This window comes from Drosophila mojavensis, unplaced genomic scaffold, assembly GCF_018153725.1.
Source record: "Drosophila mojavensis isolate 15081-1352.22 unplaced genomic scaffold, ASM1815372v1 contig_136, whole genome shotgun sequence".
Taxonomy (NCBI): domain Eukaryota; kingdom Metazoa; phylum Arthropoda; class Insecta; order Diptera; family Drosophilidae; genus Drosophila; species Drosophila mojavensis.
The window spans coordinates 3,956,694-3,978,485 of record NW_025318667.1 but is presented as its reverse complement, the minus strand read 5'-3'; the positions used below and the strand labels follow the sequence as shown (position 1 = coordinate 3,978,485).

General features: G+C 43.6%; 1 protein-coding gene across 1 annotated transcript; it reads right to left on the bottom strand.

The window, feature by feature from the left end:
- Window positions 1-108: 108 nt before the first annotated feature.
- Window positions 109-21,262, bottom strand: LOC6585352. The gene is made up of 9 exons (XM_044007429.1): window positions 20,845-21,262; window positions 16,570-19,798; window positions 9,832-10,279; window positions 8,026-8,205; window positions 6,509-6,996; window positions 5,446-5,849; window positions 5,012-5,378; window positions 2,945-4,357; window positions 109-1,938 (listed from the first exon to the last, which is right to left on the bottom strand). Exons 2-9 carry the CDS (start codon window positions 19,738-19,740, stop codon window positions 1,495-1,497), a joined length of 6,915 nt encoding a protein of 2,304 aa, XP_043863364.1. The 5' UTR covers window positions 19,741-19,798; window positions 20,845-21,262; the 3' UTR covers window positions 109-1,494.
- Window positions 21,263-21,792: the final 530 nt, after the last annotated feature.

Genomic DNA, 21,792 nt, shown 5'->3' with positions numbered 1-21,792 from the left:
TAATTAATTAATAATACTTAAATATATAGTCGCTAGTTATAAAGTTCGCATATTAAGTTAATTAATAGCTCGAAAAAAAATACAATTTTCATACATATGTTTGTATAATTTTGTTTTTTGGTTTATCTTAATACTCGTTCACATGCTAAAAGGTGAGCATATTGGGCTTATCTGCATGTACTTAAAACTTAGTTTGTGTATTGGTGGCCTTAGAGAAGAGACTGCTGGAGACTAGAGTCTAGACCGACTGAGCCTATATAGCTCTTAGCTATGTACATTTGTGAACGCAAGGCATTGGAAGGTATTGTCGATCTAGATTAGCCTCTAGGCCTAATCTATTAGACCAGACTGCTATATTTCATAGAGGAAAATTGAAAATTTGAAGCCAAGCTCGAGAGGCCTTACTTTCCATGGAGATTACTGGGATAATAAGTTTTTCAATATTCGGAAAAAATTTTTCCGAAGCTATTTTTTTCAACAAATTGTTTTTTGCAGCGTGAACAAGTATTATGCAGTCGGTTACGCCCGACAGCAAATTTGCATAATTTTGTTTGGTTTTGTTTTGGTAATTTTTGTTATATATTTTTTATTTTTATTTTTTTTTTTTTGTGGGTGAGAGAAAAGATTGGTTATAGCACCAAAATTGCACTACATTCAAATATATATAATATATATAATTTAATATAATATATTTAATTTATAATATAATTTAATTTCATTTATATATATATATATTTTTACTTAAAATCAAATGCATTGAGCAAACATGTTTTTTCCATAAAGCGCACAAAATTTAAATAAACCATTATATATATATAAAAAAAAAGTTTTCAATAAGAAAAAAACTTAAAATATTACTAATTAAATTTTTAACATTTTGGTATGTTTTTTTTTTCTCTCTTTTATCTTGTTGCATTTGTAGCACCCAGCATGATGTCAATAAATTCATGGACTTAATTTGGTTTCTTCTTCTTTCACTTTTGGTTGCTGTGTTATAACTTAAAAACAAAATCTATTCTTTTTTATTTTTTATAATTTTTTTTTTTTTAAATATTTAAATTCAATTCGATTTTTGTCATATTTAATCAGAGTATTTTCATTCCCGTTGCTAATACTAGTGTTTAGTGTTGTTAGCCTTACTAAATGTGCAGTGTTGCTCAAGCGATTTTACACAATGCAGACAGACAGTGAGAGCGAGAGTGAGAGTGAGAAAGATAGAGGGGTATAGTTAGTGAGTGAGACAGCAAGTGAGACGCTCGCTAGGATCAATGCGTTCAACAACAACGATTCCAAAACTAGAAAAGCAAAACAATTTTCACATTTTGATTGAGTGCCCCTCCTAGTACTTCTTTTCGACTGCTTCTCAACTGTGGGCGTGGCTCAGCCCAGGCCAGCACCACCGCCCAAGTGCACTGAAGTCGCTGACAACTCGACGCGTTGACATTGGCGGCGCTCAACAATCACCGCCGCTGGCAGCGACTATTCCAGCCCGGGTCATACGTTCATTGCATAATAAACGGATCCCTGTTGCTGTTGCTGCTGCTGCTGTTGCTGTTGTTGCTGCTGCTGTTGCTGTTGCTGCTGTTGCTGTTGTTGAACTGCTCCGCCTGTCGGCGAGACCATGGCACTGCAATCGCTGTGCGACACAGCTGCTGCTCCCTCGGGCACGCCCCGTTCGCTAAAGCCCGGCATGCCGCCCTCTGCTGCGAATTGATAATGCTGCGACATGAGACGCTGTTGCTGCTGCTGCTGCTGTTGTTGCTGCTGTTGCTGCTGTTGCTGCTGTTGTTGTTGCTGCTGCTGCTGTTGATGCTGCTGGTGTTGATGCTGTTGCGGATGCTGTGCGTAGTGGGCGGCATGACCACGCCCACTCACCACATGCAACTGCATGCCGGGCAGTGCATAGCCAATGGGCACGCGAATCGTTTGCTGTGTTACCTGAGCAAAAGTGAAAAAGAAAAGAACAATTTGAATTCAATTCTTAGCAAGTCGGCATACTAGACTACAAGATGCCCTGTAAAACGTAAGCGTGCTAAAGCTTTTCCGGAATCTATATTGATTTATAGGCTACGTCTAATCTAATCAAATCCCTGTTATCCTCTGCCCTCTTTCTGTCTTTCATTAGCTTTACCCATCAATCGCTATGCAGTTCAATCATTCGTTTTTCCTCTCTCTTTGTCATTCACCCTCTGGTCTATTTTTGGTCTTCCTCTTTATTTCCCTCCCTTTCTCTCTCTATATTTATTTGTCTCTCTCCGTTTCTGTCTATCTAACTCTACTTTTTAGAATCCTCTTCCCCTCTTTTCTTCCCATCTCGCTTCTTCTCAGCCTCCTATTCGTTTTCAGCCGCTGTTCTTCTCCGTCTCTTTCCCCTCGTATCTCTCTTACTTTCTCAGACTCTTAATCTCTCAATCATAGTATCTCGCCTTCTCGCTCTCTCATTCTCTCACTGTCTATCGCTCTATATTTCTTGATCTCTCAATTATATTTTTCTCCGTATATATATCTACTAATTAATTTTTGTATTCCACTTTTCATTCTTTTTCTTTCACTCTTTTTCTCTCATTCTTTCTCTGACTGTGTCTCCCTCCCTCTCCTCCACACATACTCTAAGCTTCTCTCTTTAACTGTCTACCCTGTCTACTATGTCGTCCCCCTCCTTCTCTCTCTCTTTCTCTCTCTCTTTCTCTCTCTCCCTCTCTCTTTCTCCTTAGCATTTTTTCATCTTTCTCCCTTCTCACCCTCACTCTCAACCCTATCTATCATCTCTATTTTTCGCCCCCTTCCCTCTTTCTCTCTGCCTCCTTAGCCTTCCTTCATCTTTCTCCCTCCTTCTCTTCCAAACTTACTCTAAGCTTCTCTCTTTTACTGTCTACCCTATCTACCATCTCTATTTTTCTCTGTCTTTACTCTTTCTCTCTCTCTTTCTCTTTCGCATTCTCACCTGCTGATACTCGAGTATATTCTGTCGCTGAATGTGCGCCAGCTTCGGATCGACACTGCTGCTGGTGGCAAATTGGGAATAGGTTTCGGCATTGTAGGGTATCAGCACCATCGTCTGATGATAGTTACGCAACGGCGGCGGCGACTCCGGCCGTCGGGTGGGGCTACGTGCAAAGTGGCTGCTGTAGCTGCTGTGCTTGCTCTGCTCGATGGCCGTTGCTGTTGCCGTTGCCGTGACGCTCTGGCAGTTCTGTGCCGCCGCATACAGCAGTGAGGCATCGTCGGCGGCGCCCTGCTGTATCATGGTCTGTCGGAACATGGCGCCAGCCGGCAGCGTCTGGTAGTAGGTCTGCTGTATGGCAGCCGCAGCCGCCGCGTCCACCGGAAAACGTTGCTGCTCTCCGCTCTCGCTGTAGAAGCTCCAGGTGCGCTGCTCCGTCTTCTGCTGCGCTATGGTGTTCGCCTGCAGCGCAGCGGCCATTTGCTGTTGCAGTTGTTGCTGCTGCTGTTGTTGCTGCTGTTGCTGCTGCTGTTGCTGCTGCTGTTGCTGCTGCTGTTGCTGTTGCTGCTGTGGCACATTCTGCGGCGAGGGGTTCTGCTTGGGCTGATTGGGCATGGCGTAGCCCTTGATGGCCTGCGGCACCGGCTGGCTACTGATCACCGTTGTGGGTATCTGCTGAGTGAGCTGCTCCTGCATCTGGGCGAGAATCTCGTTGGTGGAGCTGAACTTGGGCTTGATGCCGCGCACCGAGGGTCGCTTGTTGAAGCCATAATCGTTCTGCTCATCGTCGTCGCTGCTCGCCTGCGACTGGGACTGCGATGCGCTCTCCACGCCCGTGTAGCGTTTCTTCAGCTGCTCCGTGCGCTTGGCCTCCGCCTGGGCAAAGGCGGCCAGTTCGTCCTGCTGTGTTGTCTCCTGGCCGGGTGTGCCCGCAATTACATCCGGCGCCACCTTACGTGCCTCATCCCCACCGCCAGCAGCTCCGCCGCCCGCACCACCAGCTCCTGCGCCAGCTCCAGCTCCGCCGCCTCCTGCTCCTCCGCCCATGACCAAGCCCTGTGCCGCCATCGCTGCAGCTGCCGCCTGCTGTGCCGCAGCATCGCCAACGCCCGCTGCCGCCGCCGCTCCCAGCAGCTGGCTCATGTTGTAGTCAGCTGCGGCCGCTGCAGCCGCATAATGGGCATGCGCATGCGCCGAGTGCCCATGCTGATGGGCAGCCGCTGCTGCGGCCAGCGTGTAGTAGGAGGACAGATCATCCTTGTTGCCGGCCACGCAGGCTGTCAGCGGCGCCAGTGTCGATAAGAATTGACGCTTCGGCTCGTTTTGGCGCGGCGGCGTTCGATGGATTTGTGTGTGCACCACTGGCACCTGGATGCCCATGCCCAAGTCTGGGGCGGCCGGGCAGCGGCATTCCTGGGAAAGAGGAAGATGGAGATGAAAAGTGTTAATGATCAAAAAATTACTGGCAATTAAAACTGTGCGATTTGGATATATATCTGTAGAGCGGCTCTCTTTGCGATTCTCATTAAATAAGCTCTCAAGGCTGTTATGCACGTAATATAAGATGATTGCAATGATCAACTTTTTTCCAAGCGCATAGCCATTAATTTTCACAATTTTAGGTGTATAACAGTTGTATAACACTTGTATAACAGTTGTATTACACTTGTATAACAGATTTTAAGCGCTTGTATAACATTTATATTCATGTACTTTTTATATAGCAGACACAATAAAATATTTAAGCTGTACAACAGTATAACAGTTATTTGCTTGCCTTTCGCCGTGATTTTCATAAACTCAAAGGAAATTTAAAGCTCTTCAAGCTTCTGTAGGTTTGTTTAGTAAACCCAAAACAACAAATCTTAAGACTTTCAGCTGTATAACAGTTGTATAAAAGTTGAAAGACAGTGGAAATACAACCAAAAACTCATTTATAAACATTTGACTCTAAAGTGCATCTCATTTTTATGCATTAGGCAAGCTTGCCCCTCTCTGCAATTCTCATGAATACAACAAGTTAGTTCCTCTAGCTCCCTCTCCCTCCAGCTGCCAAAGTGCGCTTACCTGTGGTATGATAACAATAGGATTCTCCTCCAGCTCCATGATCTTCTCCTGCTTCTTGTCGCGACTAAAGATGTCGGCGATTTTCTTGTAAGCCGACGAGCCGCTGGACGAGCTGGAGACGGAGCTGCTGGGCGAGAAGCTCTTCTCGCCGTTCATGAATTTGGGCGCAAGCGTGTTGGGGTTCTCCTCGCCGGCGGGACTGTCGCGCTGTGCCAGCTCCGAGCAGTCGCGGTCGCTGGCCAAATCCTGATCCTGATCAGCATCGGCAACGCCGCGTGACAGCTCCTCGACCAGATCCTCATCAATGTCGCAGGTCAGCTGCTTTATGCGCTCCTCCAGCGAAATGTCCGACTTGACGGCCTTTTTCCTGCAATGGGAATAGTGGAAGAACATGAAAACTCTGATTGTCTGAGCTAAGCTTCAGTTGCACTCACTTGATCAAAGAACGCCGGAGTATGTTGCGCTCCATGCTGCGCCGCAAGGTATCCGAGTCGCCGCAGCTGCCGGGCAAATGGGTGACCAGGCAGCCGGCACGCTTCGACTCATCGAAGGCGCGCAATGCCTCCGAGGTGAGCACCGGCGCCTGTTGGGCCGAGACGCTGGGAAACAGTTGGCGCACCGCCGAGTTCGGACGCAACGCATTATTGAACAGTGTCGAGTGCTTCTTAATGGGTATCAGCTCGTTGATCTGGTTCTCGCTATCATCCAGCTCGCCGCACAGCGACTGACCATCGCCATCGGTGCCGGCGTTCGCCTGATCCTCGGTCACGAAACGCACCGAGCGCTTCGTAGCGCCACTTTCGTCCTCTGAGGTGGTGTTATTTTGGTCATCCGATTGCTGGTGATTGAAACGTAGATCGAAATGATTGTTTTGCATTATGTTATGCGTTTGTAGCTTCCTGATTGATTGATTGACTGACAACAGCTCTGACTGATTGACTGTCTGTTTAACAGGAGACAGACTAGCTACCCGACGGTTTGTCTATCTCTTATAGCTTGCTCGCCTGATTGATTATCTTATTAAATGATTGTCTTTCCACAGCTCTGATTGACGATAGCTCTGATTAGTTTGCTGATTGACAGACTATCTGACAGGAGACAGTTTTCTTACTCTCTGATTGTAGGATTGTTTACAGCTCGGAAGACGCAGCTTCAGAGCTGGCACGCTGATTGACCATCTAAAAGACTGATGAATATATGCTTTGATTGACTGATTTGCTCTCTGTTTGCCTGAGTGCAATAGACTGATTGATTGACTGTCTAAATAAATATTCGTCTCTACGTCTATCTCTAACCGAATCATTTATTGATTGATTGACTACTAAGCGGCTATCTGATTGTTTGATTGATTGCCTTACTGCACTTGACTTCACTGCTAGATGATTGACTTGGTTAATTGACAGACCTGAATTAATTAATAGTTGATTGACTTAACTAACTGAAAAGCCCAACTTCATTATTCACATGGATTGATTGATTGATTATAGCTTCACTCACCTGCGAAATGGAGTCCTGCTTCCAGAGCTTGCCGCCCTTTAATATACCGCTGATCTGTGTGGTCGTTGTTAGCTCCTTGGGCGGTATGGGCGGCGGTTTCTCCTCATCGTATTGTTCCGAGCCAGCTGCGGAGCCTGCAGCAGCAGTGGCTGCTGCCGCTGCCGCCGCCGCCGCTGCTGCGGCTGCTGTGGCGCTTGCCTTGGCCGGCAGCGCCGGTGGCAGCAAGTCCGCTGCTGGCGTGGAGCCAGCTCCTGTGCCAGTTGAGTTGGCAGCGGCCAGATCCTCGGGCGCTTCGCGTATGATGCGTCGCTCGGTCACTGTGGTCATAGTGGTAATAGTTTCAACAACAAATCTTTTTTTCTTGGCTGTGCTACTGCCCGCTGCTGGCACCAGGCTGGTGCCGTAGCCGGAACCGGTTACGGATACGGAACCGGGACTAGAGCTTGCGGCGGGCTTGCTGCTACTGCCCGATTCCTTTCTAACTTTGACTGTTATTTATTTACACACATACACACATACGCACACACACACGCGCGCACGGAGCACGAAGCACGAAGTTCAGCATTCACATGCGGCATAGTCAGAGAGAGCGGCATATTTGGTTGTAATTGTTATACGAAATAGAGCATTGAACAGATTTGCATTGACAGGTGGCAAAGAGACAAACGTGGTTAGTTGGGAGAGCAGTGGATGGGCGGACGAATGAGCGAGGTCGAACGATTGATTGCGAGCAGCTTTGGCTGCAGCTTCAGTGTGCAGTGTTAATTACACTGATATTCTCATTGGTGTATAACAGATGTACGGCAGCTGTAGATCAACGACCAAGGGATCGCAAACACAACATCTGAATAATAGTTATAAAACAGTTGTATAACAGTTATAACAGTTGTATAACAGTCATATAACAGTTGTATAACAGTTGTATAACAATCATATAACAGTCGTTTAGCACATATTGAAGGTTTGATTACAAATTGTATAGCATCAATATAACAGTCGTATAACAGTTGTATAACAATTATTTATAACATCTGTATAGCTGTCATATAATAGCCGTATACACCAATTGTATAACACATTAGAAAATTTCATTCAGCTGTATAACAGTTTTATAACATATGCACAAATCGCTTTGTATGGCATGATTGAACAATTTCACTTTCTCTTTCGATCTGCAATCTGCCAATTGTCCAAATTGAATGAATGCTCCAGGAGGGGATTACTTTAGATTGACTGATGTAAGCCATGTATACTCTATGCCATATCTAATATTGAGAGATGATAATTTGGAAAGTTGGCAACGAATGATGAATGGAACTGCTGCTCTGTGCTATGACCGCTCAATGCCAATTGCAGGAATATTGCAAAGAATGAGTTAACAAATGCTGAGCAAATTCGGGTTTGGGTGCTGGGCGAGTGGCGTGAGATGGATGCAGCGATGCATGTAGTATAGCGAGTATATGCAGCGATACACAAAGCTAATGAGGAATTTGTTGAGCTGAATTGGGAGAGCTTACCTGCTGCTGCCGCTGCGGGCTTGTATTGGGATTGAAGCACATATTTGGGACGCTCCTCGCCGGCGATGATCTCCTTCTGCGTGATGCGACGCTCTGGTGAGCTGGTGTGCAATGGCAGCAGTGCCACAGCTGGCACGCCAATGGGCGTCAGCTCTTCGTTGCATTGGGCGGCGCTGCATTCTGTGGAGGGAGTCGCAGAGGGGGGAGAATATTAGATGATGTCATGATTGATTGAGTGATTAATGAGCAGCCCTAGGTCTAGGGCTAGGCCCAACTGCAAGAGCTAGGCAGCTATCGTATTGTACAAACATTTGTATAACAGTTTTTAATACTGTGTCGTTTCATTCCATTTTCCGTAAGTTCACATTTTAAAGGTAAAGTTTGATTTATTTAATATCTTAATTGATTTCAAAAGTTCGACTGGGCCCTTGCAGGGGTAATACACGCTGTCAAACTGTTATATGGAGTATGCCAGTTGGCGGGCCTGTTGCTGCGGCGGAAGCGCGCTTGAAGGATTGCTCTCTTATATGAGGGCGCGGCCAAAGCTCGGGTCCCATGCCCTGGTGCTCGACTTAACTTTGGTGGCTTAGTGGTTCAGTGGTTCCGGCGACTCGTTGGTTCGCTGGCTCTTTGACTGTTAACCGGGTGGGTCACATTCCGCTTCGTTAGGCGCAACAAATAATGTTCAAGGAGGGGGCGACAGACGAGTTCCGTTTTGCTTGCCAATCAATAAAGCGTGACCAAAATTAATGTAAACATCGAGCCTAGCCCGTTCCCTACCTTTCGAACTACAAAAGTATTGCCTGCCGCACAAAAAGTGTCGCTTCTCATATCCTTCTATGGGCAACCCAGAAAGCAAAGCCATAAACAACTACAAAACTTTCGCTTGTTTATCCATTTAGTTAAGTTTCCATAAATCAATCATTGTTAACTTCGACGTCTGCGGCAATGCGGGCTTGCGATGTTCCTCCTTGCATTCGTCTTTTATGCTCGACAACCATGAACTCACTGCAGATTGTTGCACAAAGTGTGGCAAGTGTGGGCTACATATACTCTGTGGGTTGCATATACTCTATCTATGAAAATCTATCAAGTTTGAGTCTGTAATCGAAGGCGTCTTTAACTGGATTGACCTTAATGAGGTAATAGAAATCCTATAGCATTCAAGTTGAGTTCTCTTCGAAATTAGATGTATTACAGTTGTTTGATATTCAACATTTAACAGTATATGGTATGGCAAAAAATCTATACTGCTTGTATAACACTTGCATAACTGTCCTTTAATTCTTATATAAGATTAATTAAAGTCGAATTGAATAAGTCTACATTAGCAGTTATATAACTGGCACATAAGCCAGTTATATAACACTTGTATAACAGCCTTGTCTTAAGCCTTAAATCCCCAATGGTCCGCAATTGCCCCCTAGAACTTCGGGCAGTCGTATTAAATGAAATTTAATTAGCTATTAAATTTCATGGGCCTTCGCTGCGACATAAAAAAATGGCGTCGCATTTATGGCTCGCACCCAATTGGCACGGTCTAGACCCAGCTGATGGCCGGCCGAGGAGCCTGTTTGCATAAATAATTTATGATTAGATTACACAAAGGCAAACGAAAAACGAAAAAGAGCGCTGCTGAATAGAGGCAAAGCCCAAAAGGGCGCAGACGAACCGCGAGAGGACACTCCCCCTCCCTGCGCCCACTCGCCCTGGCTATCCATCTAGCCACGCCCAAAGGGAGGCCCGCTAATTGCATCGGAGCTAGCAAAACATAAACCAAAAGCCAAAGGACATTGGCGCAGTTACCTGCATCCTGTAGCTGCTTTGCGGCGCATTCGGCACACTCGGCGCACTCAGTGCAAACGCCCTGCAGGTCCTCATCGGCCTGCTGCTGCTGCTGCTGCTGGGATGTGGCATGATGCTGTTGTTGTTGCTGCTGCTGTTGTTGCTGCTGTTGTTGCTGCTGCTGCTGCTGTTGCTGCTGCTGCTGCTGCTGCTGCTGCTGAGCGCTGCCCACAGGCGGCGGCGGTGGCGGTACTTGATTGTTGCCATTGCCGTTGCGCGCCGCCAACATTGCGGCACGCTGCTGCTGCAGACGCTGTATCACCTGCAACTGTTGCAGATGCTGCGCCCCAAAGATGTGACCACTGAGCGCACCGCCCAGCGTATTCTTCAAGCTGTTGTCCTTGTAGCCATCCGGTGGACTGAGCGCCGCATCGTCCACAAAGTCGATGGGCGGCTGAAATTTGGGGCTCTGGAAAATAGTTCAAAGAGTCGAATTACACTCAGAGAAATTACGTTTACCATACGAGTTTCGTATTTTCAAAGAGAGCTGTTTTGCAGTTGTATAATAGTTGTATAACAGTTTTACAATAGTTTTGTAACTAAATGACAATTGCTTAACAGTAGTTTTTAGCAATATAACAGTTGTATAACAGTTCTATAACAGTTATATAACAGTTTTATAACAGTCCTATTACCCATGTATAGCAATTGTTGACTGTTGTATGACAGTTTTTGACTACACTTCATTTACAATCCCTCCCGTGAGAGCCTAAACGTATAACACATGAGTAATTCATCTCTTCTTCAGCTTATAACAGTTTTTATACATTTTTTTTCAAGTGTAGCATCAACTTGATGCTAGCTAACTAAGTAAGTTATAGGCAACTAGGCTTCTAGCTACACGTAATTGCGCGCCCGCTCGCAAATTAAGCTAATTGAGTTTTATAGCCAGACGGCATGGGGGCGCTACATGAATACATATGCATGTATGTGTATGTGTGTGAGTGTGAGTGTGTATATGCGTGTGGGTGGCTGTCTGGCTGATGAACTGTGTGTGCTCGTAAATCTGTGTTAAGTCTCCTCGGCGGCTGTGCAGGAAACTAATCATAAGGCAGTGACCGTTGCTTGAGTATAACACTTGTACGGTGCGGCGCTTAATTACTGTCATTATAGTTATATAATAATTGACATAGCAATTCGATGTTTTGGCACCTCTACGACACATGTATAACAGCTAGAAAAGTGCAAAAATGTATTCAGATATTTCATAACAAGTAAAACTTGTTTGCTCTGAAAGCATATAAAAGTCATTTAACATATATATATAACAGTTTTAGAGGTTGCTCGACAGTCTGTTAATTATATAGTCATGTTCTTAATCTACTTCAGCTCTAATATAACAGTTGTATAACAGTTTTTAAAGCTCAAATTGATCAAGTGTTAAATGTATATGGCTTTACGCTCAGCCAAGTGGAATTTTGTTGTAAATATATGAAATATACATGTATAACAGTAATATAACAATTCCATAGATAATTGCCGGCAAGTTATGTTTGTTTAATGCCCATGTGAGTCTGTTATATTTAACTGCATACGTATAACAGTCGTATGACAGTTGTGTAACAGTTTCTTCTTGTTCACTTAATGCCTATGTGAGCCAGTAATGTTTGACTGCATACGTATCACAGTCGTATGGCAGTTGTATAACAGTTTATTCTTTTTCAGTTACAATTTCCAAAGCCGCCTATTAGCTGATTATCTAGCGCTAAAGCACAGCCACAAGCCGCAAGACCAAGGACACATACACACACACATACATACATGCAAAACACATGCATTTGTAAGTGCAAATAGAAGTACATTTAACACAATGCATTTGCAATTGGAAACAAAGTCTAGGCCAAAAGTTCGCTGTGGCTGCCTCTGCCTCTGGGCCAGACAGAACAGGGCAAGGCAATCAAGTTGCCAAGAAGTTTCTTCTCTTTTTGTTTTGCTGAGTTCTTCAGGCAGTGCCTCATAAAGCAAAAAGCCGCGCACATAACGTTGTGTGTGATTGTACGTGTGTGTGTGTGTGGGAAAAGTCAAATGGAAAATGGAAAATGGCAAAGTCGTAAGAGCGCAGCTTGGCCATAAAGATTGTCAAATTTTCTTGCGGGTTTTTGTTTTTCAATTTACCTGAGAGAATTTGCATGGAGGTGTATTGGCAATATGCATACATACATACACATGTATGTGTATCAAGCCTCTCTCTTCCATTCATTATTTCTCCGATTTTATGTCAAGCTGTTAAAATTCTGCTGTTAAAATTTCAACTGAATTTGTTTTAGTTCAGCTTTGATCATTGCAAATATAGATCTTTACTGTTATAGGCGTGTGAGATGAACTTTATAACAGTTTCTAAATTTATCCAATAATACCTTTATCTAGTACTAGCTGGATCTCTAAAAATTATATAAATATCTTGACTGTTATATATCTTTCTATTAATTAATAATTTGTATAACAGCTTTTACTCCATGTTTTCCATTCTTACTTTCGGATACTATAGAGGGCTTCTATGTTAATATAGCTATCATAACAGCTTTACAGCTAATGCTTGTAAGTGTATTTGCTTAACTGTATAACAGCTTTTACTTGAAATCTTCCCTTGTTATTCTTGTATACTACAGAAGCTCCTGCTTCTGTTGCCATATATACTGTATATTTACTGTTATATGCATATAAGAGCACTAGGTAAGCTGTATAACACTTTCTTCTGCATGTTTTTCTGTGTTATATTTGTCTACTTGATAAGCATTACCTCTTGATGCTTGTTCTTGCATTGAATAAATAAAAATAAACTGTCATATAATATGTAAAAGTATTTAAAAATTTGTATAACAGTGTTTACTGTAGGTTTGTCTCTGTTGATTATGACTAAATAATTTCTGTTTGCGATGGCCTAATATCATATATCTACTGTTATATAACTATAAAATCCTTTGATAAGTTTTATAACAGTTTCGACTCTATGCCTTCCAGTTCTGCTTCTGGCAACTATAGATCCTAGTTTGCTGTCACTCACAAGTCATATAAATACATTCCAATACATATGTGTTGAACTGTTATATACCTGTGGGAGTATTTGACATGTGGTATGACAGTTTTGCACCCAGCACGTTTTGTTGGCCTTTCCCTTTGTCTGCAGCTCGAGTTCCGTTTGGGTTATGCAACGCGTTTGGTAAACTTGTTACATACACTAAATGCATATTAAACTCTTGAGAGCCAACACACCTACACACAGAGAGAGAGAGAGAGAGAGAAAGAGGATGGCAGAGGCGAGGCGCACACAGACTGGAATCTTAGGCATTTGCCACATGCTTGAGCAGCGCCAAGTCAAGTGCATTGGGCGGCCACCCACTCTGGCCAAAGCACTCAGACAGACGGACAAACAGACAGACAGACAGAGGGACAGAGGGACAGAGGGACAGAGGGACAGACAGTGAGTGGGGCGTATTGTGTGTGGCCAGAGAGGGTGCGGGGGTGTGCCAGCAGGACATTTGCCATGGCAGATAAGCAAAAAAGAGGCGCACTCAAGTGACGCTCATGTGGCAGAAAATTGAAATTTAAACGCAGCTCGAGGGCCGCTTAGAATCGATGCAAAGGCAAAAGCAACAAAAAAAAAATGAAAGAAAGAGAGAAAGAACTTAAAGAGTGCATGACGTATACGTAATGGGCCAAGAAGCAAGAGGAGAGCGACAGAGAGAGAGAGAGAGAGAGAGAGGAGGGAAGGGGAGGGGAGGGGACAGCAGGCAAGTTGCTGCGACAGCAAACCTTGCGAATGTCCTTAGCAACATGAAACGCGTACATCACGATAAAAGGCACAATTTCATAAAACAATATATCAGTGATATATATATATACAAATATATATATAAATACACACACACACACACACACATACACATGCAACAATGTTGCTAACGTGCTAGAAGTCACTTGAGCTGCATTTTGTGTAAAAGTTTTTAAGTGATTTATACACCACTTGCACCAGGATAACGAAGGCGTGGTGGAGCGGTGTGGGGTAGAGACTCGAGCTAACTACAAACTTGCTAGCAGCATCTACAACAACACGAACAACAACAACAACTTGCAACTTGCAACTTGCTACTTGACTTGCCTTCACTGCCACTCGAGCTGCAAGCCGAGCCGAGCCGAACTGAGCTGAGCTGAGTGAAAACAGGATGCCAGGAAACAGGATATGAAATTTAAACAATAAATGTATATACATATAAATATAGTATATATATACATTTATATATCTGTATATAGATTATAAAACTCAACTCAATGCAGTGCAAAGCAAAATATGACACGAAAAACTTTGTTCAATTATAGTTGAACAATTGTTTTGTTGTTGCTCATAATTGACAGAGCGCACAGTGGGGCAAAATGGCTCGTAAAGTGGGTGAAGGTGAAAGTATTGCATGGACCGAGGCTGAAGTGGAGCTTAAGTATACATGTACATATATAATGATATATTATAAGCAAGTTGAAAAGGTTGAATGAGACATAGAACATGGAAAACATTGGGCAAAAGAGGAGAAAAGGACGAATGACTACAGAGTGAAGTCTAAGGACTAAAGTCTAAGTTGAAAGTAGTAAGATGGACAACTGAAGATGGAAGTCTTTAGCTGGATGAGTAAAGAAGAGTAAAGAAAGAAAATTGAAAACTAAGGACTGAAGAAGGAAGGATAAAGACTGAAGAATGAAGACTGAATACTGAAAACGGAAGGATAAAAACTGAAGAATGAAGACTGAATACTGAAAACGGAAGGATAAAGACTGAAGGCTAAAGACTGAGCTCTCAAGACTAAAATCTATGAACTGAAGACCAAAGACTGGAGATTGATGATGAAGATTGAAGATTGAAGATATAAATATTGAAGAATAAAGCCAGAAGACTAAAATCAAAGTAAAACCTGAATCAAGATGCAGTTGAGCAAAAAAAAGGTAACTTAATTTTTAGATATAAGAATATATATAAAATTAATGCTAACTCAAAAAAACTTAGGCACTGTCAACTGGAACCTTCGGCTTAGGCAAAGTTTAGAACAAAGCGAAACATGGAGGAAGAAAGAAGGTAAAGGCCAAAGACTAAAGATTATAGATTGAAGCCTTGAGACAAGGGAACATGTGAAACAGAAGAGATAAAAGAGTATTTAGAGAGACATTAAATAAAGTGAACAAAAAGGACATCGGACAAGGGAGCGGGAAATACGGCAGACTTTGTGTCACATAAAAATCCAAAAACCCAAGAAGAATTCGCAGAAAAATGCTAGGGATTTCAAGATATGAACATGGAGGACACTGAAATCTGGAAACGAAAGCTTAAAACTGAACATGGAGAACTTGCCCTTAGATTGGAAATGCACTAAAAGGACTGCCTTTGGCTAATCAATCAACAGTTAGAAATATTTACCCAGACAGAGAGAGAGAATGATAAAAGTAGAAGGCAGCACTACTGTTATAATGAATACATATTTTTAGGTTATTAAAAGATACAAGCTGTTTAATATTTATCTCGAAGATGAGAAAGATGACCAAAGAGTATGCAGATAATTATACAGGGATTAAAGAGTTCTACTATAATTAGCCTAAAACTAGTTACAATAAAATGAACATTGCTCAAATATGTGTAGATCAAATAGAGCCAAAGACAAGCTGTTAAATATTTAACCAGATGATGGATGAGAGAGGTGACCAAAGAGGTCAAATATTATACAGTAGAGCCTATAGAGCTCTACAACTATGAACCTAAGTCTAGGTAAAAGTAAAAAGTAAAGAGAACATTGCTTAAATATATGTAGATCAGATAGAGCCAAAGACAAGCTGTTAAATATTTAACAAGAGGATAAGGGAGGTGACCAGAAGGGCTAGAAAATTGATTGTAGAGTAGGCTAGAGTAGTTCTACTATCATTGATTTAAGTTTAGTTAAAAGGAAAATGGTCACCTTATGTATAGATCTTGTTTAGCTCTAGACAAGTTGTTAGCGTACACTGATTATGTTAAATATTTAACAGTAGGCAAGTTAAATGTTATATGCAGAGCACATGAATACTCTGTAAAATGTTTAGCAGGAATTTAAGCCCAAATCCCGAATTTGACAGACGAAATAGAAGCAAAACTTCGGAAATAATTGCCAGCAGTGGCTAGAAATATATTGGTGATGTTGTCTGACAGCTCGACACGAAGTTGGCCAAAAGGTAAACTAGAGAGAAAAATCAAAGAAAATTAGGGAAAACCAAGGAAAATCAAGAAAATGCAGAGCAAATGGAAAATGTGTTTTAATGCTCAACTATTAAGCTGGCTGTTAACGCAACTCTCAATCTCACTAGCTCTTTGCGTGTGCGTGTGTGTGTGTGTGTGCCTGTCTGAGTGTTGCCTACTTTTGTGCTGCGTCACACACACCAATACACCAATACACCAACACACAGACATGCCTAAGCTGCCTTAAGCACTTCAACTTTGCTCACTTGTGCAACTCGTCGCTTAATCCGCTTAACGTGTGTGTGTGTGTGTGTGTGTGTGTGTGTGTGTGTGTGTGTGTGTGTGTGTGTGTGTGTGTCTCAGAGTCTATCTGTGTATGTGTGTGTGTGGCAGCTACTTCTAACTGCCAGCAACTCGCTCACTATTCCTCTCCATCTCCCACTTTCTCCCTCTCCCACACATTCACCCCTCCCCCCCCCATCGCTCTCTTTTCAACGTTCTGCACTCACCTGTGGCGTTCGTCCATCGGCCGCATCAGCGGCACTCACCGCATAGTTGCACTGGCAGCCCTCCTCACAGCAGAGCCGCACCAGCTCATGCTCGCCGCAGGTGCAGGGCTCCTCGTCCTCCTCATCGTAGGCGCAATCCTCCCGTATCAATATGATATAGTCCGCTTCGAAGAATTCGTTGCGTGTCTCATCGAAGACGACGCGATTTTTACGCACCGGCGGCGGACGATTTGGTTTCTTGAGCAGACCGCGCAGCTGCCCATTCATTTCGCGCATCTTGAGCACGTTCGCTGTGGCAATTGTTGCTGTCGTATCAGTTGTTGTTGCTGCTATTGCTGCTGCTGCTGTTGCTGCTGCTGTTGCTGCTGTTGTTGATGTATTATTGTTAACGATTGCACTCGCTGCTGCTGCTGTTGTATAAGTTGCTGCTAGAACTGTTAGGCACTCATTGCATTGGCACACGCTTTCGCTCTCGCTCTCGCTCTCACTCTGCTCGCTCTCGCTCTCGCTAATGCCAACTCGCTCTTGCTGCTGCTGTTGCTGTTGCTGCTGCTGCTGCTCGCTAACAAATTCAGCGAGCAACTCGTCGTAGCACTGATAGCCGCGTCGCTGCTTGCTGCACTCGGACAGCGGCTCACTCGGAGCTCCGGCGCTCGCTCTAATGTCGAGCAATTGCAATTGTCTCGCTGCCTTCAAATAGTCGCCAAAGCGTTGCACATCGAATTCGCTAAGTGACGCCACAAAATTGCCACTCGATGAGCTGCAATTGTTGTTGCTGCTGTTGTTGTTGTTGTAGCTGTAGCTGTTGTTGTTGTTGTTGTTGCTAATGTCGTTAACTGTGGGCACAAAGGCGCTGCGTATTGTTGTTGCTGCTGCTGCTGTTACTGCTGTTGTTGTTGTTGTTGCTGTTGTTGCTGGTGTCTCAATTTCAATCAGCACCTGGCTGCTACTCTCGCTGCTGCTGCTGCTGCTATCAGCCAAACTCTCACAGCGCACGCGCTCTGCAATTTCTTGCTGCGTATTCAGCAATTGCTGCTGCTCCTCCTGCTCCAGCTGCTCTTGCTCCTGCTGCTGTTGTCTACTATTTGCTTTGGCAATTTGTTCATTAGCAATGTCTTGTATACAATTTCGATTTAATTGTATTGCACTTGAGCCTGGGGCCACGGCCAATAGCGCGCTTTCAACTATTTTATTGTCCTGCAAAGCGCTGCTGTTGCTGTTGGGTGTTGCTACTCCTCCTCCTGCTACTGCTAGTGCTGGCTGTGGGGGTAGTTTCTTTGTTGTGCTTATTGTCGCTGTGCTGGCATTTAGTTGTATTAGTTGCTGTTGCTGTTGCTGTTGCTGTCTCAAGGATGCCTTTACACAATCATCAACTACAACAGCCTCACCACAGCTGTTGTTGCTGGCAGAGCTGCTGCTGCTACTGCTACTGCTGCTGCTGCTGTTAACGCGTCCCTGAAAATTATGCTGTAAGCGCTTGAGCCTTTGGCTGGCCACAAAATCCTCGGTCAAATCGTCACCGAAATCAATAAGATCCTTATCGTTGCAGCTTGTTGCGCTGCTCGTTGCTATCGTCGCCTCCTGCTTATGCCCTAGATCATTGCTATCGCTGAGCTGTTTGGAATTGTTCGATAGTTCTGCTTGATTAGAGCATTGCTCGTTACGTTTGGCGTCAGTCGCGTGCACTCGGCCAGCAGCAACATTCGTCGCTGGCAATTGCTGCTGCCATCGGTTGTCTAGCTTCAAATATGGCAATGACAATGGCACCTCCTTCTGCTGGTGGTGGTGTTGCTGCTGCTGCTCCTCCTCCACCAACAACAACAACAACGATTGCTCGTCACTATCACTAGACTCTTTTGTTGTTGTTGTTGCTGCTGTCGCTATGTCGCTTTGCACATTTTCACTCGAATTGTTAAAAAAATTGACATTTAAATCATTTTCACAAATTTTTTGCACAAATTTTTCTGTACGTCGCGCGTCGCTGTCAGCGTCGTCGCCAGCTGCGCTGCTCGCGTCGTTCTTATTAGTAGTAAAAAAAAATTCTTTCTGCTGCTGCTGCTGTTGCTGTAGCTGTAGCAACTGCTGCTGCTCGCTTTGGCCAATATCGTTGCTAATTTTACAATCTTCAATTTGCACAAGATTTTCAACAATTTTCAACAATTTTTGATTTTGGCCAAAATTTGTTATTGGCTGCTGCTGCTGCTGCTGCTGCTCAGCTGCGCTTGCTGCGACGACTGCTGCTGCGGTTGGTGGTGCTGCTGCTGCTGCCGCTGCTGCTGCTGCTGCTGCTGCTGCTGCTGCTACTGTGAGTTTGGCTTTGAAAAGCTCACTGCCAATTGTAGGTATTGAGCAGGCGCTGTTGTCGCTCCCCATGCCTTTGGCATTGCTGGTGCTGGTGCTGCTGCTGCTGGTGCTGGCTTGTGTTGTTGCTGCTGTCACATTGGGTGGTTGCTGGCCATGGCCAGCATGCTCTGCGTTTGCGCTCACGCTCACGCTCTCACGCTCGACTTGCGCGCGCTCACAATTGCTGACAACTTCCGCTCCTGTGTTGCTGTTGTTGCTGTGCTTGTTGTCGCTGTATTCAGCACGCGCATGCGCCTGTGTTTGCATGTCACTGCTATCCGCTGACTGGCACGCCTCCTGCCAGCCCCGCACGACGCCCTGCTGCTGCTGCTGCTGCTGTTGCTGCTGTTGGTGCTGGGGCTGCCACGCACAATGCGCCTTGTATTGCACGCCAGCAACATTAACTCGTGAGCTGCGTGCCTCGCATGCCAAATCGACGTCATCAGTGCCATCAGCAGCAGCAGCAGCAGCAGCAGCAGCCACATTTAAACCTTGTACACCGTTAGACATGTTGCCCGCTGCAATCAGAGCTGCTGCTGCCGCCGCGGCGGCTGCCTCAATTGCAACAGCAATATGCTCATTATTGCTGCTGCTGTTGTTGTTGTTGCTGTTGTTGTTATTGCTGTTGCTCTTATAATTTGCATCTTCATTATGTTTGCTAAGCGTTTTGTTAGCCATCGCTGTTGCCGTCATTTTGCTGCGTTTCGCTGCTTCATCACACTGCTCCCGCTCTCTCTCCCTCTCCCGCTCCCGCTGCCGCTCCCTGTCCCGCTCCAGCACGCTCTGTCCGTTCGTTAAGGCCAGCGTTAGCATGTCCACAATCAGCATAGTTGCTGCCGTGCCAGCGCCAATATATGCACATATACAGCGACAATCGTCATTCAAGCTGCGAATTGCAATTCACAATTAGTTCAAGCAATAAATGAAGAAATTAGCACATCATCATCATTATCATCATCATCGTAGGAGATACTAGATAATCAATAATAAACACAATTATCGTACAATAAAATACTTTCCACGGTACCGTTAATAGCACCCCAACGTTTTCTAGATCGTGCATTTCCCATTCCAATTATAATTAGTCTATCACGCTTCGACCTAACCTCATTTATGCGCACATTTCACTCGAATCCTAATGGAGGAATGATTTTCCTACCTATATTTTATTTTTAAGACAAATTGAATTAACTTTAGAAATGTAATCTATATTGAAACAGGTATTTGGAATATTTTTATAATTGTATCCTCTATAGAAAAAAATGAATTTTTATCAACATTTTAAAAATATTTTGAGGTTGTTTTTTTTTTTTTTTTTTTAAGGAAATTAATTACACATATATTTTAAAACGTCTTAAAAACAAAAAAAAGAAAATGTATGCAATATTTTCGGCACTTTAAATATTTTCAGATTTTTCTATGGGAAGTATTTTTGAAAATATATTTCGAAAATTTATTCGTAAGAAATATTTTTAAAAATATTACGAAAAATGTTTTTAAAAATATTACAGATAATTTACATTAAATAAAAAATAGTTGTTTCAATATTTTTGTTTTTAATAGTTGAAAATAAAGTAATTAGAAACATAAATAAAAAATAACGTTAGTGTTACATCATATTTCCTACTATTATAAGTGTAAGCAATCAAAATATATGTATATACATACATACATGTACATACATATATATTTGATGACAAGTTCCGGTTGTTAAGGTAAAAATTTGCATATTCAAATTGTGTTGGACTGCTTCATTGATACGCTGACAAAATGTGGGAGTTTTTCTTATCGGAAACTCTCACACAGAAAAATAAAGTGAAAACATTTACCAACAGGTAAATGCGACCTATGCTCGAGCAACCAGTTGAATTTTCCACTTAACTAACCATATTTTATTATATTTCTAATTTTTGCATAAATTATAAAATTTACCGGCTAACAAATTTCGACACAAAGTGTTGTTTGTTGTTGTTGCTGGGTTGACACAGAAAAACAGGTGCGCGAGTGCAGCCAAGCGCATCCTGCGCTCAGGATGTAGCCCCACAGCAGTGCGCGTGTGCGACTGAGACGGGGGTAGTTGTTAATAGCCGCTCCGTTACGCGCGAATGCAGAGCGAAAGACACCACCGACAAAAAAAACAACAGAAACAAAACAAAAAGACACAAACAAAAACAAAAGCACACACACAGTCACACACACACACACACACACACACGTATGCAACGCGGAAATGTAAACAACAAAAATTACAACGCGCTACGTAAAAATTCTGTGAATTTTTGACTGTCTGCGGCTTTGGGTTGGTTTCAGCGTTCACCGATCGCCGCTTAAGACGCACGTCCGAACGCGTTTCGTGGCGGAAGTTGACTGAGCAAACGCAACTGAAACTCAAAGGCAGCTCGCAACGCTTTCGGCTTTGACGGCGGCTCTCGGGTTGTCTTGAGGCTCGGCTTGAGCTTCGGCAGCGGCTACGATCTAGGCGCAAGCGCAAAAAACTCAACGAGCGCCGAGCAAAAGAAACGACGCCAAAGACATTTGAATTACGGTGATGGAAATGCTTGGCATGTAAGCAGAGCGAATCAGAAAAATAAAGTGATAAAGAGAGAGAGAGGGCGAGAGAGAGAGAGAGAGTGCAGTAGAGGAAGAACAAGCCAGCGGAAGGGCAGCGCTCAGCATTTAGTTAACTAATGAGCGCAACGAGATTATACCTTAGAAATTGTGCAGGTGCAGTGGAATGTAGTTAATAGTTTAGCAAATAACTTTTAACTATTAAAATCATTAATTTAATTTTTAAATTAGTTTTTGTTTTATTTTTTTATAAACAATAAGTATATATTAATACGGTATATCTTTTTATATACATCTATATTTTGGTTTGCC

Excerpts from the sequence above, each read along its gene's own strand:
- LOC6585352 (XM_044007429.1), bottom strand. The coding sequence starts at position 19,740 with ATGCTGATTGTGGACATGCTAACGCTGGCCTTAACGAACGGACAGAGC. Across the intron at positions 5,850-6,508 it reads AGCAGGACTCCATTTCGCAG|CAATCGGATGACCAAAATAA; the intron begins GTGAGTGAAGCT and ends TTCAATCACCAG. Across the intron at positions 4,358-5,011 it reads CTATTGTTATCATACCACAG|GAATGCCGCTGCCCGGCCGC; the intron begins GTAAGCGCACTT and ends CCTCTTTCCCAG.